We start from the raw sequence: 14,647 nt of genomic DNA, 5'->3' as shown, positions 1-14,647 counted from the left end.
ACCTGCGTTACCTGTTTCTGTCCCTCCTCAAATGCTACCATCTCCTTGTTTCCCAGAAGTAGCCACTGTCGGGGTTTTATCATTTTAGATTACTTCTGTTACTGATTTTTTTCCTTTAAAAAATCAACTTTGAGGTATTATTTTTACACAGTAAAATGAACTCATTTTATAAATGCACACACACATGTAACAACCACCACCACAGTCAAGATGGAGAGCATTTCCACCACCCCACAAAATTAAGAAATGCTTCTTTACAGTATATCTTCCCCTGCCCCCATCTCTGGCCCCAGGCAGCCACTGATCTGCTTTCTGACACTGTATAAATTAAGTTTTGCCTGATTTAGAATTTCATATAAATGGAATCTCATATAGTAGGTACTCTTTTGTGTCTGGCTTCTTTTGGTAGGTGTAATGTTTTTTGAGATTCATATTGTTGCATGCATCAGTTGTTATGCCTTCTATAAAAAAAGCGCTCACAGTGAAGACAAGTAGTGATTCTACAGCATCTTACTACGCTGATGGACAGTGACTGTAATGGGGTGTGTGTGGGGGACTTGGTGAAGGGGGGAGCCTAGTAAACATAACGTTCTTCATGTAATTGTAGATTAATGATAACAAAACAAAAAAACAAAAACAACAACAACAAAAAGTGCTCAGTACATTCCATTGTAAGGTTATTCCATACTTTGTTCATCCATTCGTTTGGGTTGATCCTGTTTTTGGCTATTACGAATAAAGCTACTATACTTGTGCACTCTTCCTATGGACTTATGCTTTCATTTCTCTTGAGTAAGTATCTAGGAGTACAGTTGCTGGGTCATTTGGTTAAGTTTTTATTTTGATTTTTTTAGATTTTATTTCTCTCCTCGTTTGGTTAAGTTTTAAAAGAAACTGCCAAACTAGTTTCCAAAGTGGTTGGAACATTCTACATTCCCTCCAGCATTATGTGAACATCCTAGTTACTTCACATCCTCACCAACACTTTGTAATTTTAAACGTTTTAGTGGTATCCGCATCTCATTGTGAGTTTTAAGTTGCGCATTTGTTAACTGGTAAAATGAGGCTATTTATATTCTTAAAAGTATCAGTAGATAACTGTGGTGCAAAATTTGCTAAGGAAAGCCTGTTTGCGGCACAGTGGCTGAGGTGGTCTGAATTTTAGTGTCCCATTTTGTCTTTTCTTTTTGTAGTTTGAGAACATCCTTTGAGTAATAACATGTGCTATTACATCTGGCAAGGAGTGCAGGGGCAGCATTGAGGCCTTCCTACTGTCCTACATAGGGCGTTTTTCTTGGGCCACTAGTCAGTTTTTTTTTTTTCCTTCAGCCTTAGAATATATGAGCATCAGATGAAGTAGTTTGCCACACACACATACACACACCCTGTGTATTTAAAGGTCTTTTTATATAAAAAATAATTTCTTACGAAAATTAGAATCATGCTCTGCTACAGATGAACAGAAACCTTAGTGCATGCTCTCTAAGTTGTGTCAAGGTAGTGCAGATGTGGCAGTTTTTGGCACAGTTTGTCGTCAGTTGGTATTGAAAAATTTTACAGCTGATTTCTTTCTTTGATTGCAGTGCCCATATATCTCCCATCAGCATCTTACCAGCCTCTGCAGAGTAAGTAGTATACTTAATAGAGACAATTAAAATATTTTTAAAAATATTACTAAACTGTAGCAATTGAAATTGTGTATTTATTGTGCCTGCTTTAGAGCATTTTGTGTAGTTCAATGAAACTAGTATTTTATGTACTACAATAGGAACATAGGAAGAAGCAACACATGGCAGTAAGTAAAAAAACAAAGATGAACTTTCTTCAGATCTTACTCATCTTCTGAAATTATTGGAAAGGGTCAGTAGAGTTTTTTAAAATTAAATCTTCTCTGAGAAGACCTCACATAAAAAATATGGACAGTAGTACGCTTATAGTTTATTTACCTGAGTGTTGGTAAATTATTTTGCCTTATAAACGTATTTTTGAAAAGTCTATTTAAATGGCTTTCTGTATAGTAGTGAGGAATCTCAGTCGGTTATTGGACAACTAACCCTTCCCATCTCAGTAGTAATAGTAAAATTATGGTTGATTTGTACAGTATCTATTTGGACAAATTTCATTTTAAAATTTTAAGCCAGGATTCCTTTAATGTATTTCTTTTTATACTCTAGCTTATCCATTTAAATACCATAATAATTGGTTTACTGGTTGTGTCTTAACATTTGTATTTATGTGGCCAAATACCTGGTTAGAGTGACTGCTTCTCACTAAAATATGTTGTTTTGTAGCATTTTAGAAAGAACAATTAGAGCAGCTGTGGAACAGCACCTTTTTGATCTGCAGAGCAGCATAGATCATGATCTTAAGAATTTACAGCAGCAAAGTCTGGTGTGTAATAATGAAGCAGGAAGTATTAATTGTGATGGGGAAGGATCTAATAACCAGTAAGAAACTTTTAAAACATTTTACTGTTGTTTATTAAGAGTTACAAAATTGTTTTGTGTTTTAAAAACTGTATTTTTAGTTGAATAATGGAATCTCATCTTAGTTGGAGATTTCTGAAAGTCAGTGTGAAAAGTGATCTTGTATATATTTGTTTGTAATTTGTATATACTTAAACTTACTTAACACTGAAATCTCACAAATCTTCCACTAAGGTAGTAGACAATAAGTCCAACACAGCCAGGTTTTCCTCCCTGGACGCCAGATGAACTGTGGTAAACTTATCTTTAGGGACTATGTCATATGAAAAATAGCTTTAAAAACATTAGAACCATACTCTGTGCAACAGGTAGACATCGTGAAAGACATGCAGTGATCTGAGAAGTAAGTATAGGGACAGCTGATTGATATCACCCTTAGTGCATGTGTGTGGTCATGGGTGGAAAGGTGAGCAGAATCATCCTTTACTATTTAAATTGTTGTCCCTTGCCACCAGCCTCTGTTCTCCTTATGTGCTTTCTTTAGTTTATCTGTTAATAGTTGAATTTGTGTAAGTTAAAAGTACCTCTTTGTACTGTGTGATGTGTTACATTACTCCATTCTCCATGTGACTTGTTACCTTTAAATGGGCAAAAGCCTCATCTTCTTTACCATTAAGCTCAGCCCTGATCTTCAAGATAACATAGGTACCTTCCTCTGAGACCACAGAGCAGTGTTTTCATTTATCAGTTTTTATTTTGGGGACAGATGAGAAACAACCCAAATTTGGAGGATTTAAGGAGGGTAAAAAAATAAATAATTGGGTAAAGTGATCTTTTTTTTTCTAAAGAATTAGATTTTTAAATGGGCCAAGTATGTCTAGTACACTAAAATCGCTATTAAATATGAAATGAAACTAAAAAAAATAATGCCTAGGAAAACCAATGGTTGGAGTATGTTTATTTTAGGAATACTGTATTATACAGCTGCTTTAGGGGTGCCGTGTAGTTTGTGTGGTGGTGTCACCAGCTTGTACAGCTCTGTGTGGTGGCCTTGGTGTCTGTGCTTTGCAGGCATTAGAACTGATACAGCTGAATCGATAAAGGAGTATTTCAGTTGAACAAGGAAAAAACAGTGTCTCAAAGAAGAAAATGATGGGAAAATGTTTCAAGGGATAGAATATAAGCTGATTCTTTGAAGTTTGTCCTTAGCTTAGCTGGAGTTCCTGAAAACCTGTGCCCATGCCCAGACAGTATACTTATTTTTACTACTGGGGAAATAACTCACGTTCTATCATTGGTTGTCGTGGTGTAAAAAAAAAATCTAAAGTGTTTTGCATATTATAAATTATGTAAGATGGGAAATCTGCAGTAGGAAGCTATTCGTATTGTATTTTGATAAAGCGTTGGATGTATCGGTGTCTAGTGCTATATACGCTTGTATTTTAATCAGAACAAACAGATTGTTATTATGATTGAGAGCATGGTTTTATAAGGAAAATCACTATTTCTGGTACATAAATTTTTTAAAGCCATTCATTTGCTTTTGAAAAATTTCAAAGGGGTTAACAAGATAGACTCCTCAAAGCATCTTAATGGAGAGACAAAAAAAAGAGTGTTTAATAATCTAACTTGGCAAGAGAAAGAAAGTAGATTTTTATGAAAAGGACATATTTTCTTTAACAAAAGTTTCAGATTATTAGTAATATTTATTTTAAGGGCATTACATATTCAACATTTGGCCTGATCTGATTTTTTAATCTTCATTACTAGGATTGATATTGCTGATATTATTAATGCCAGTGAAAGTAACAGAGACTGTTCAGAACCTGTGGCTAGCACTAATTTAGACAATGAAGTTATGCAGCAAGATTTTGTATTTGAGGATGAAGAAAATAACCAGGTAAGAAATGTAAACACTAAAAAAAAAATCTCTGTGTTTGTTGTGCTAGATGTATGATTCTGATTGCTTCATGTGTTCCTTTGATATCAGAAGCCATAGTTCATTATCTTTGCTGACACACATATTTGTCTTGATTATAAGCCCCAAGAACATACATTCTCCCAGGAGAGGTCAGGAAGCATCATTGGGTGGAGAAGTCGGTATAAAACACCTTACTTTAAAATATTTTCTTGGGAAGAAACAAATAGATGTCAGCCGAAGTGGTTGGTGGTTAAATTTTTGTTCTTTTAAAAAGGTCTTTTGTATTTCCCAGATTTTTTCTGAAGAACATGGGATCTTTTCATAATTAGAACATCTTTTTAAAAAATAAATTATTTCACTGTCATAATTGTTAGTAATAATATTAAAAAAATAATTTCAATAAATGTACAAAGCAGCATCTTTTTGAGACGTGTTTCAAAGTTTAGTTTTGATAACACTTTTTAAATAAGATACCTAAGGGATAAGGAAGTTTTCTTTAGCATGTTTTCATTCATTCTGAACCATAAACCGAAGTAGGTGTTGTAAGGGATTTAGAATCAGCCAACTGAGATTCGTGCTCTGACTTGGCCTCCCAAGCAGCATGACTTAGGGCAGGTCACCTGACTTTTCTGAGTTGCTGTTTGCTTTTTTATAGATAAGTGGGAGTTGTACCTGTGTTAGATGATTATTATAAATATCAAAAGAAATAGAAGTATAAGATTATTTTATAAACTGGGAAGTATGTCACAGACGTTACTTTCAACTGGACTTGTAGATTTCTCCTGTATTGATGCTGTTACTTCCACTGGTGTATCAGGCTAACCCCTTTGCATCTGCTCATGGTTAATGCTTCTGTAGGTGTCTCCGTGCCCTTTGCTGCATTATTAATGTCTGCCTGGCTGCTGGATCATTCCCTCAGTGTAAAATGTTTGTACTGTAAATTCTCCCATGTTTAGGAAATAACCTCTCTCAACCCTTCATCCCACTCTAGCACACCCCTATTTCTCTGCTTCCTTTTATAATAAAATTATTTGAACAGATGGTTTGTATTTGTTTACTTCCTCTCCTCCCATTCTCTTTTGCACCCACTTCAGGCAACTTTGTGCCCCTACCATTTCCCTGTAACTACTCTTGCAAGTCACCAGTGATGACTGTTGGACATTTTGCTTGAGCTAAGAGCAGAGTTTAATTCAATTAATTACTCCTACTACCTTGATATGGTTTCTCCACTTGGCTTTCAGGCTCTATCAGTCCTCTGGGTTTTTTTCTACTTGACTGGTTAGTATATCCCTTTGCTGATTGCTTTTCATGTTCTGAACCTTTGAAATTCGTAATGGTCCAGGGCCCAGTTCTCAGATCACTTATTTTCATTCACTCCCTTGGTAATCTCATTTAGTCTAAGGGTTTTAAGTGCCAGCTCTATGCTAATGGTTTCCAGGTTTATATCTCTACTCCAGGCCTTCTCTTGAACTTTAGATTCCTGTATATAGTAGCCATTCTATATCTTACAAGCGTCCTAAACTTAACATGCACCAAACTGAACTTTTAATCTTGTCAACATATTATCTACTGTTCCTTTTGTCTTTAAAATCTCAATAAAGGCTTCTCCTTCCATATGCGCAGGCCAGAAACTTCGGGTCATCCTTGATTTCTTTCTCACTGCATATCTAGTCCTTTACAAAGTCTTGCTGGCTGTACCTTCAGTTTATCGAGTCTGACCACTTTTTGCTGTTTCTTTTGCCACCACGCAGGTCCAAGCCAACATCATTTCACCTAGATTAGTATTCTCCTAGCTAATCTCATCTTTGCCTCTCTTGGGGTCTGTTCTTATGAAGCATGCAAGAATGATCCTTTTAAAATGAAGATTACATCATCTCAGTTCTCTTTTCAGAACCTTCCAGTGCCATCTAGGTATAAAAATATAGCAAAATGTGTAACAGAAACACTGACTAATAGACAGTTGTGATTACAACAGCCCAATCTTCAGGTTTTGTCTGGATTGCCATGGTTTACTTCCTCATCTGCTCCTACAGATCTTTCCTCAATTTTACCTTCTCAATGGGGTCAAATCTCCTGATCAGTTTATATGTATTATTAGCATGCCCTCCCACTGATGCACCCCTCCCCTATACAGTCCCTGAATTTTCTGTCCTTCTTCCTTTGCACCCCCTCTTTTTGCTAATGTTAGCACCGTCCCACATCTTTTTAAAATTAATTTTTAATTTATTAAGGTATCATTGATATACAATCTTATGAAGGTTTTTACAACATTCACCCATATTATTATATCAAGTCACCCCTACACCCCACAGCATTCATTCCATCAGCTTAGTAAGATGCTATAGAGTTGTTAGAGAAAACTGGAAAACCTGGACTGGATCACTGATGGAAGAACCAAGTGGCACTTGGAGGTCTTGGAGGGTGGAGGTTTATTTTACGCGGTGGGCTCAGAGGAGAGTGATCTCCAAAGGTTTGAGCCCTGAGTGCAGCAGGGCCATGCCTTTCGTATATTTACTACAAAGGTAAGGTGGGAGTCAGCACCCAGAAACTGTTGCAGTAGGAACTGTTAGGCCACTATAGGTGTATTCAGAATGTTGGTTGTATTTTAATCTATTTCTGTAGAGGTTACCTGGATACCATATTATAAACTAATGGGCTTCTATGGTTATGATTAACAAGCTGTTCCATACCACTGAGTCCTGGTGGGGGGTGGGGGAAGGGAGGGGGTTGGAATACATTGTTGAATTGTTTCAATCCCAAACACCTTGTGATGCCTCTATATTTCTAAGGCCTCAATAGAAACTCTGTTTCCTTGGCTTTCTTGGCTTCCCACCACATTTGCCAAGAAGGGGAGGGATTTGAGAACTTGCTGATTATTTCCTCATCAGAGTCACTACATGTCTTCTCTGCATCTCACATATCTTTTAAATTAGTGGTTTATTGTCTGTCTCCTAACATTAGACTACAAACTTCATGAGGGCTGAGAGTTTCATTTGCTTTGTTCATTATTGCATCCCCACTACCTAGAACACTTAGGGTACTCACTAAGTATTTGTGGAATATATTACCAAACAAATGAATAGCATTTGCACATAGTAGGCAACTCAGTAAATTTGTTGGATGAAACTGGTGCATCCACTACTTTGTTAGAAAAGTAGGAATTCTTTTTTTTTAATTTTTGAGACTTTATCTTTGAGAGCAGTTTTAGGTCTACAGCAAAATTGAGAGGGAGGTACAGAGATTTCCAATATGCTCCCTGTCCCTGCACATGCATAGCCTTCCCTACTACCAACTCTTTTACCAAAATGGTACATTGTTTTTTTACAAAGGATGAACCTACATCATGATCATTCAAAGTCAGATATACCTTAGGGTTCATTCTTGTTGTACATTTCATGGCTTTGGCAAATGTATAAAGACTTATATTCATTGTTACAATATCATACTGAGTTTTTTAACCAGTCTAAAAAATCTCCATCCCCTGACACTAGGAATAACTGATTTTTTATTGCCTCCATAGTTTTGTCTTTCCAGAAGGTCATATAGTTGAAGTGATATGGTATGTAGTCTTTTCAGACTGGTTTTCTTAGCTTAGTAATATGCAGTTAAGGTTCCTCCACATCTTTTCATGGTTGATAGCGCATTTCTTTTTAGTGGTGAATAACATTCCATTGTTTGGATGTACCACAGTTCTATCTCTTCACCTACTGATGGACATCTTGGTTGCTTCCAAGATTTGGCAGTTATGAATAATGCTGGTACAAAGATCTGTTTTGGTGTAAACATAAGTTTTTAAGTGCTGTGGGAAATACCAAGTGGCATGATTGGTGGATCATATGGTATGAGTTTTATAGTAAAACACCAACTGTCTTCAAAAAAGTGGCTCTACCATTTTGCATTCCCTCGAACAGTGTTATGTGTGTTCCTGTTGCTCCACAATCTCATCAGCACTTGGTGTCTTCAGTGTCCTGGATTTTGGTGGGAATGTATGTAGTGGTACCTTTTGTTTTAAGTTGCATCTTCCTGATAACATATGATTTGGAGCACCTTTTCATATGCTTACTTGCCATCTTCATATGCAAAGAGGTATATCATCTTTGGTGAAGTATCTGTTAAGTCTCTGGCCCATTTTTTAATTGGGCTGTTTGTCTTCTTACTGTTGAGTTTTAAGAGTTTTGTGTATTTTGTACAACAGTCCTTTACCAGATGTGTCTTTTGCAAATTTGTTCTCCCAGTCTGTGACTTTCGCTCTAATCTCTTGATAATGAATTTCACAGAAGTTTTTAATAAGCTTATCAGTTATTTCTTTCATGGATCATGTCTTTGGTGGTATATCTAAAAAGGCATCACATACCCAAGGTCATTTAGGTTTTCTCCTGTGTTTGATTTTAGGAGTTTTATAGTTTCATATTTTACATTTAGGTCTGTGATCTAGTTTGAATTAAATTTTTTGTGCAAAGCATTAGGTTAGGGCCTAGATTCATTTTTTTACATGTGGATGTCCTGTTGTTTGGCACCATTCATTGAAGAAGCTGTCATTGCTTCATTGTATTGCCTTTGCTTATTTGTCAAAGATCAGTTGACTGTATTTATGGAGATCTGTGTTTAGGTTTTCTATTCTATTCCATTCGTCTATTTGTCTGTTCTTTCATCAGGATCACACTATCTTGATTACTGTTACTTTATAGTGAGTCTTGATGTTCTCTAACTTTGATCTTTTCTTTCAGTATTGTGTTGGCTATTCTGGGTCTTTTCCTTCCATATAAATTTTAGAATTAGTCTGTTGACATCCATAAACAATTTGCTGGGATTTTGATTGGGATTGCATTGAATCTGTACATCAAATTGGGAAGCACTGACGTTTTGTCAATATTGAGTCTTCTTACCTATAAACAAGGAGTATCTCTCCCATTTATTTAGTTTTTCTTTGAGTTCATAAATCAGAAATATGTAGTTTTTCTCACGTAGATCTTGTACATAGTTTGTTAGATTTATATCCAAATATTTCATTTTTTGGGAGGCCAGTGTAAGTGGTATTGTGCTTTTAATTTAAAAAATCCACTTACTCATTGTTGGTATCTAGGAAAGCAAGCAACTTTTTTTTTTACTAACTTTGTATCCTGCAATGTTTCTATAACTTCTGTTTACTAACCTTGTATCCTGCAACCTTGCTATAATCACTTAATAGTTCAGGACGTTTTTGTCATTTCTTTCACATTTTCTACATAGACAATTGTGTCATATGTGAACAAGGACAGTTTTATGTCTTCTGTCCCAATCTGTATACCTTTCATTTCCTTCTCTTGCTTTATTGCATTGGCTAGGGCTTTCTAGTACAGTGCTGAAAAGGAGTGGTGAGAGGGGACGTCCTAGTCTTGTATCTGATCTTAGTGGCAGAGCTTCAAGTTCTCTCCATTGAGTATGATGTTAGTGTAGATTTGGGTAGACAGTCTTTATCAAGGTGAAAAAATTCCCCTTTAGTCCTACTTTGCTAAGAGTTTTTATTAGGAATGGGTGTTATATTTTTGTCAAATGCTTTTTCTACATTTATTAATAAGACCATGTGATGATTCTTTTTTAGTCTGTTGATGATTGTTAATTGATTTTCAAATACTGAACCAACCTTGCGTATCTGGGATAAATCCTACTTGGTTGTGTATGTAATTCTTTCTGTACTTTCCTGGATTTGATTAGCTAATGTTTTGTTGAGGATTTTTGCATCTGTGTTCATGAGAGATACTGGTTTGGAGTTTTCTTTTATTGTAATGTCTTTGTCTGGTGTTGGTATTAGGGTAATGCTAGCCTTATAGAATGAGTTAGGAAGTATTCCCTTGGCTTCTATCTGCTGAAAGAGATTGTAGAGAATTGGTGTAATTTCTTCCTTAAATGTCTTGTAGAATTCACTGGTGAACCCATCTGGGCCTTGTACTTTCTGTTTTTGAAAGTAATTATTGATTCCAGTTATTTAGTAATATTGACCTGTTCAGATCATCTGTTCCTTTTTAGGTGAGTTTTTGCAGATTTTATTTCTTAAGGAATTGGTGTTGTCAAATTTGTGGGCATAGAGTTTGTAGTGTTTTTTAAATTATCTTTTTAATGTCCATTGGATCTGTAGTGATGTCTTCTCTTCCAGTTCTGTTATTAGTAATTTGTTTATTTTCATGCTTTTTTCATAGCTAGTTTGGCTGGGGCTTACCAATTTTATTGATCTTTTCAAAGAACCAGCTTTGGGTTTTGGAGATTTTTCTCTTTCGATTTCTTGTTTTCAATTTCATTGATTACTGTTCTAATTATTGTTTCCTTCATCTCCTTATTTTTCTTATTTTCTTAGTTTATTTTTATTATTTTTCTAGTTTCCTGAAATGGAAATTTAGATTTTAGATTTTATATCTTTCTTCTTTTCTAATATATGCATTCAGTGCTATAAATCTCCCCCTAAGTATTGTTTCGTTGTATTCTACAAATTTTGATAAATTATGATTTTATTTGGTTCAAAATATTTTTAAATGCAATTTATTCTTTGATCCATGTGTTATTTGAATGTGTTGTTTAATCTCCATGTATTTTTGGATTTTCCAGTTAGCTTTCTGTTAACTGATATCTTGTTTAATTTCATATTCCATTGTGGTCCAGAATCCTTTTTAAAATTGATTTTAGGAACCTTTATGGATGATTTGTTGGTCTTAAGAAGTAAGTTGGCTAAGATATAGGCTGATAATCTCTTTATTATTTGAGTAAGTCACTTCCATTCAGCATGTGTTCACTTAATGCAATGTGTAATATGTGGTTACTTGGATGTATAAATAGAAAAACACCAGATTTAAGTTTTCATTGATTTGATAATCTAGATTGCAAATGAACACAGTTTATAATACAACATATCACTAATGCTGTTAGAGGTAGAAATGAGGCACTATAGTTTTACAGAAGAAAGGAAAAAATTTCTGGCCAGGGAATTATGGAGGACTGCTTGGAGGGAGGAGGATTTTGGACTTGGCATTTTTAGTGGGTTGATTTTGTTAGGGATTTGTGGAAGAGTCTAAGGGAGCAGTCTAAGTAAAAGTCACAGGGAAACGTAGGATGTTAGCGATGCAGCACTAGTCACAGTGTTTAGAGCATTGTGGGAGGATATGTTGTGGAAGGTAATTCTGGAAACTTTAGTAGATTTTAGTCATGCATAAAGGCTGGAAAACTATTTTAGGTATTGTGAATTTTCTCGGTAGAGGAAATTATAGAAAAATTTGGAACAAAGGGAATATATAATCAGATCCGTGTTTTAGGAAGAAGGCTGTTGCAATAGAACTGTACCAAATAAACTGAAGGGAAGATGAGATGCAAGGACAGCAGTTAGTAGGCTTTTGCTCTAGATTTGTTGAGAGCTAATAAACTGAACTAGTGGCACAAAGAAAGGGAGGGAGGATAAAATTCCACAGGTGAAAATGATTTATTAGTCAAAAGGTTGCATATGAAAGATAGGTGCTAGGAGAGTAGAAAATGCACTTTTGCATCAGTAGGCTATTGGTGCATGTAATAGCAGAAATTTGGGTTCTGAGCTGTGTCTGGTGGTGGGAGCTTGTTTTGGCTGTGAGTGAATGGAATTGCCAAAAAAGTTATGGTGATTTTACTTTTTTCTTCATATACTCTTTTACATTTAGGTTTGAATAAGAGGAAAAGCGGATTGAGGGGAACTTTGGAGAATGTTTATATTCTATGACTTTGGAGGAGAAAGCAGCCATGGCCATAAAAACTAGTAATGTCAAAAAGTGTTTTTTTTTCCTAAGTCTGAAATTATGTCAAAATAGTTAAATGATGGGAGGCAGATGTGTAGAAATAAAATAGTAGCAAGAGTAAGTGTAATTTTCATGTACCTGCTTGCTGTTGAGGTTAAAGTCCCCCCTTTGCTGCTCCTCCTCACCCCCAACCTTTCCCTCCCTGTTGAACAACAGCAGAATCCAGGAACAATGTGTTTCATGCTTGTGAGGGTAAAGTGAAATCGGCAGTCTTGTATACAGACACTGGGAATTTAAACTGCTACAGAATTCTTGGAAAACATGTTGACAATAAGAAGAAAAGACTTTAAACCTTTGCTTAGAAATGTCAAAATCTAGGACAGTGTCATAAGAAAATACACACAGTTCAGAGATACATGCATAGATTGTCTTACTAGAATTCTTACTGGAGGTTTATTTGCAGTAGAAAAAATGGAAAGCATTAAAAATGGGAGATGGTCAAGTTATATCCATGTAATGGGGAATTGTTGAGCCACCAAAATGATGTTTTAAAGGCCTGAATAGTAGTCATGATGTAGCGTTATAATGAAAAACTCCCAAGTGTAGATTGCTAGAACTAATGCATTCCCAATTTGTGTGGTAGTAACCCATAGAAGTCTCAGAAAAAATGAAATCAAATATTTACACTGGCTATCTCTGGCTGATAGGATTATGAGTGACTTTACTTTTCTTTATACTCTTTCACATTTAGGTTTCTGTTTCTGTTGATTTTTAATCAAATAATTTAAACAAAAAATTAATTCCAATTAAAGAAAAGTCACTGAATTTAGGGATAGAAATTATTATTGGTAAAGTAAAGGGAGCTTTGGTAAGGTAGTGGATTTTGACGCAGAAGACAGTTATTAAGGTTGGGGAATGAGTATCAAATTGAGTAGGTAGAGTCACAACCATTCTTAGCTTATTGACCATTAAAAAAACTGGCAGTGGGCTGGATTTGGTAAGAGTTGGCTAACCCCCAGGCAGGAGTATTGTAAAGAGGTTAAGAGTTTAGTTACAAAAAAACATTCTGAAGATAATTTCTCTGAAATAGACTTGAAATAGAAAGACAACTGAAAGACACCTTTTTAACGTTTCAGGTAACTAAAGAGTACTAGATGCTGCTAGTTAGACCATAGTTCCCCAATGATTGTTGATTAGCCAGTGTGGCTAGATTGAAGTATATTTATATTCTATTTAGTAAGGATCTGCTAAGCAAATGAGATGTGCAAAATGGCGTGGGAGATATTTAGTCTATTATAACTAGCATGCTTGAGCACAACTAGATTGGTGGATTGGGAAGATGCAGAACTAAGCAGTGTGAAAGCACCGATTATGGATGGCTAAGGAAGGGATGGAGACCAGAGGAATTATTGGAAATGCCCATCAAGCTTTAATTAGCACCTAGCAGTAAGCCCTGACAGTCCCTAAGACATTGGCAGTGTGACTGTGCTGTGGCCGCTGCTCCCATCACTGCTGCCATTTCCTCCACCACCACCGCCACCACCACCACCTCTTTGTCTTACCTGGATTGAGATCAGAGTGCCTTAGACCTACTTTTGAGGACCCTGATGTTTGTGGAGAAGGGAGGGCAGAATGAATAGACTATTTTGCTAGCTGGTATTCTCTATCCTTACACAAAGGAGTAAATGTTTTATCTAGAATTAATTCTGAGGAAGTAAAATTGCTGTAAGTGATGAAATACACTTTAGTTTCTAAAGATGGTACCATATAATTGAAGTGTGGCCATATTCTAACTTTAATAGTTCTTAATTTTCTTTGTCCTGGGACATAATAGAGAGCACAAGTTCCATTCCTGACTCTAAATTTCATCTACATTCTTCACTGCTGGACTGATGGCTTTTTCTTCTGTCACCGTGTCTGTCTTTTATATTGCCTCTGTGGTTGCCTTTTTGTTTACTACTTTTCACTGTTTATTTTAGAATTAGGTTGCCTGCACCTGGCTAGAGGGTATGTGGCTATTGACTATATCAGTCTTTATACTTTGTTTCAGTTATATCATAGTAAAAAGAATTGTGTATTAAGTAAGAGTTGATGTAATAGTATGTTTTTATAATAGAGCTTTCCAGGTTTTCTTGTAAGCTACTTCTTTGATTCTCTCAAAATAACTGAAAGATAGACAAGTAAATGGTTATTTTGATACTTGTGATGAGGATGTTAGAGCTGGGACTTGAATTCTTAGAGTAAAACACTAAGATTTATTTTTAAATATTGAGTCTGGGTAATGGTTATTTTATATGTTTAGAAACCTTAATATTTAAGAATCTAAAGCTGTATTCCAGAGCACAGAAGTTGTTGAAGTCTAATTTCTAGATCAGTGGTTCAGACATTTTGGGTCTCAGGACCTCTTGATATTCTTAAAAATTATTGAGGAACCCAAAATGCTTTTTGACTGCATAAGTATAACAGTTTTTTGCCATATTAGAAATTTAAACTGATAAAGTTTATTCACTTAAACATAATAGTAATAGACTCAATCAAGGTAACAAGTAAGGTTTTTTTCTTCATAAATT

General features: G+C 35.5%; 1 protein-coding gene across 9 annotated transcripts in view; it reads left to right on the top strand.

Moving 5' to 3' along the window:
* Nucleotides 1-14,647, top strand: part of FAM13B (family with sequence similarity 13 member B) — a 123,178-nt gene that overhangs the window by 80,963 nt on the left and 27,568 nt on the right. For all 9 annotated transcript variants that reach the window (XM_036897518.2, XM_036897539.2, XM_036897513.2 and 6 more), the window contains 3 exons: nucleotides 1,584-1,625; nucleotides 2,292-2,447; nucleotides 4,197-4,326. In XM_036897518.2, the coding sequence (XP_036753413.2) occupies nucleotides 1,584-1,625; nucleotides 2,292-2,447; nucleotides 4,197-4,326 (328 nt within the window). The remainder of the gene's footprint in view (nucleotides 1-1,583; nucleotides 1,626-2,291; nucleotides 2,448-4,196; nucleotides 4,327-14,647) is intronic.

The sequence above is a fragment of the Manis pentadactyla genome, chromosome 13 (genome assembly GCF_030020395.1).
Source record: "Manis pentadactyla isolate mManPen7 chromosome 13, mManPen7.hap1, whole genome shotgun sequence".
In the NCBI taxonomy this organism is placed as follows: Eukaryota; Metazoa; Chordata; class Mammalia; order Pholidota; family Manidae; genus Manis; species Manis pentadactyla.
This window is presented reverse-complemented; position numbering and strand designations above follow the sequence as displayed.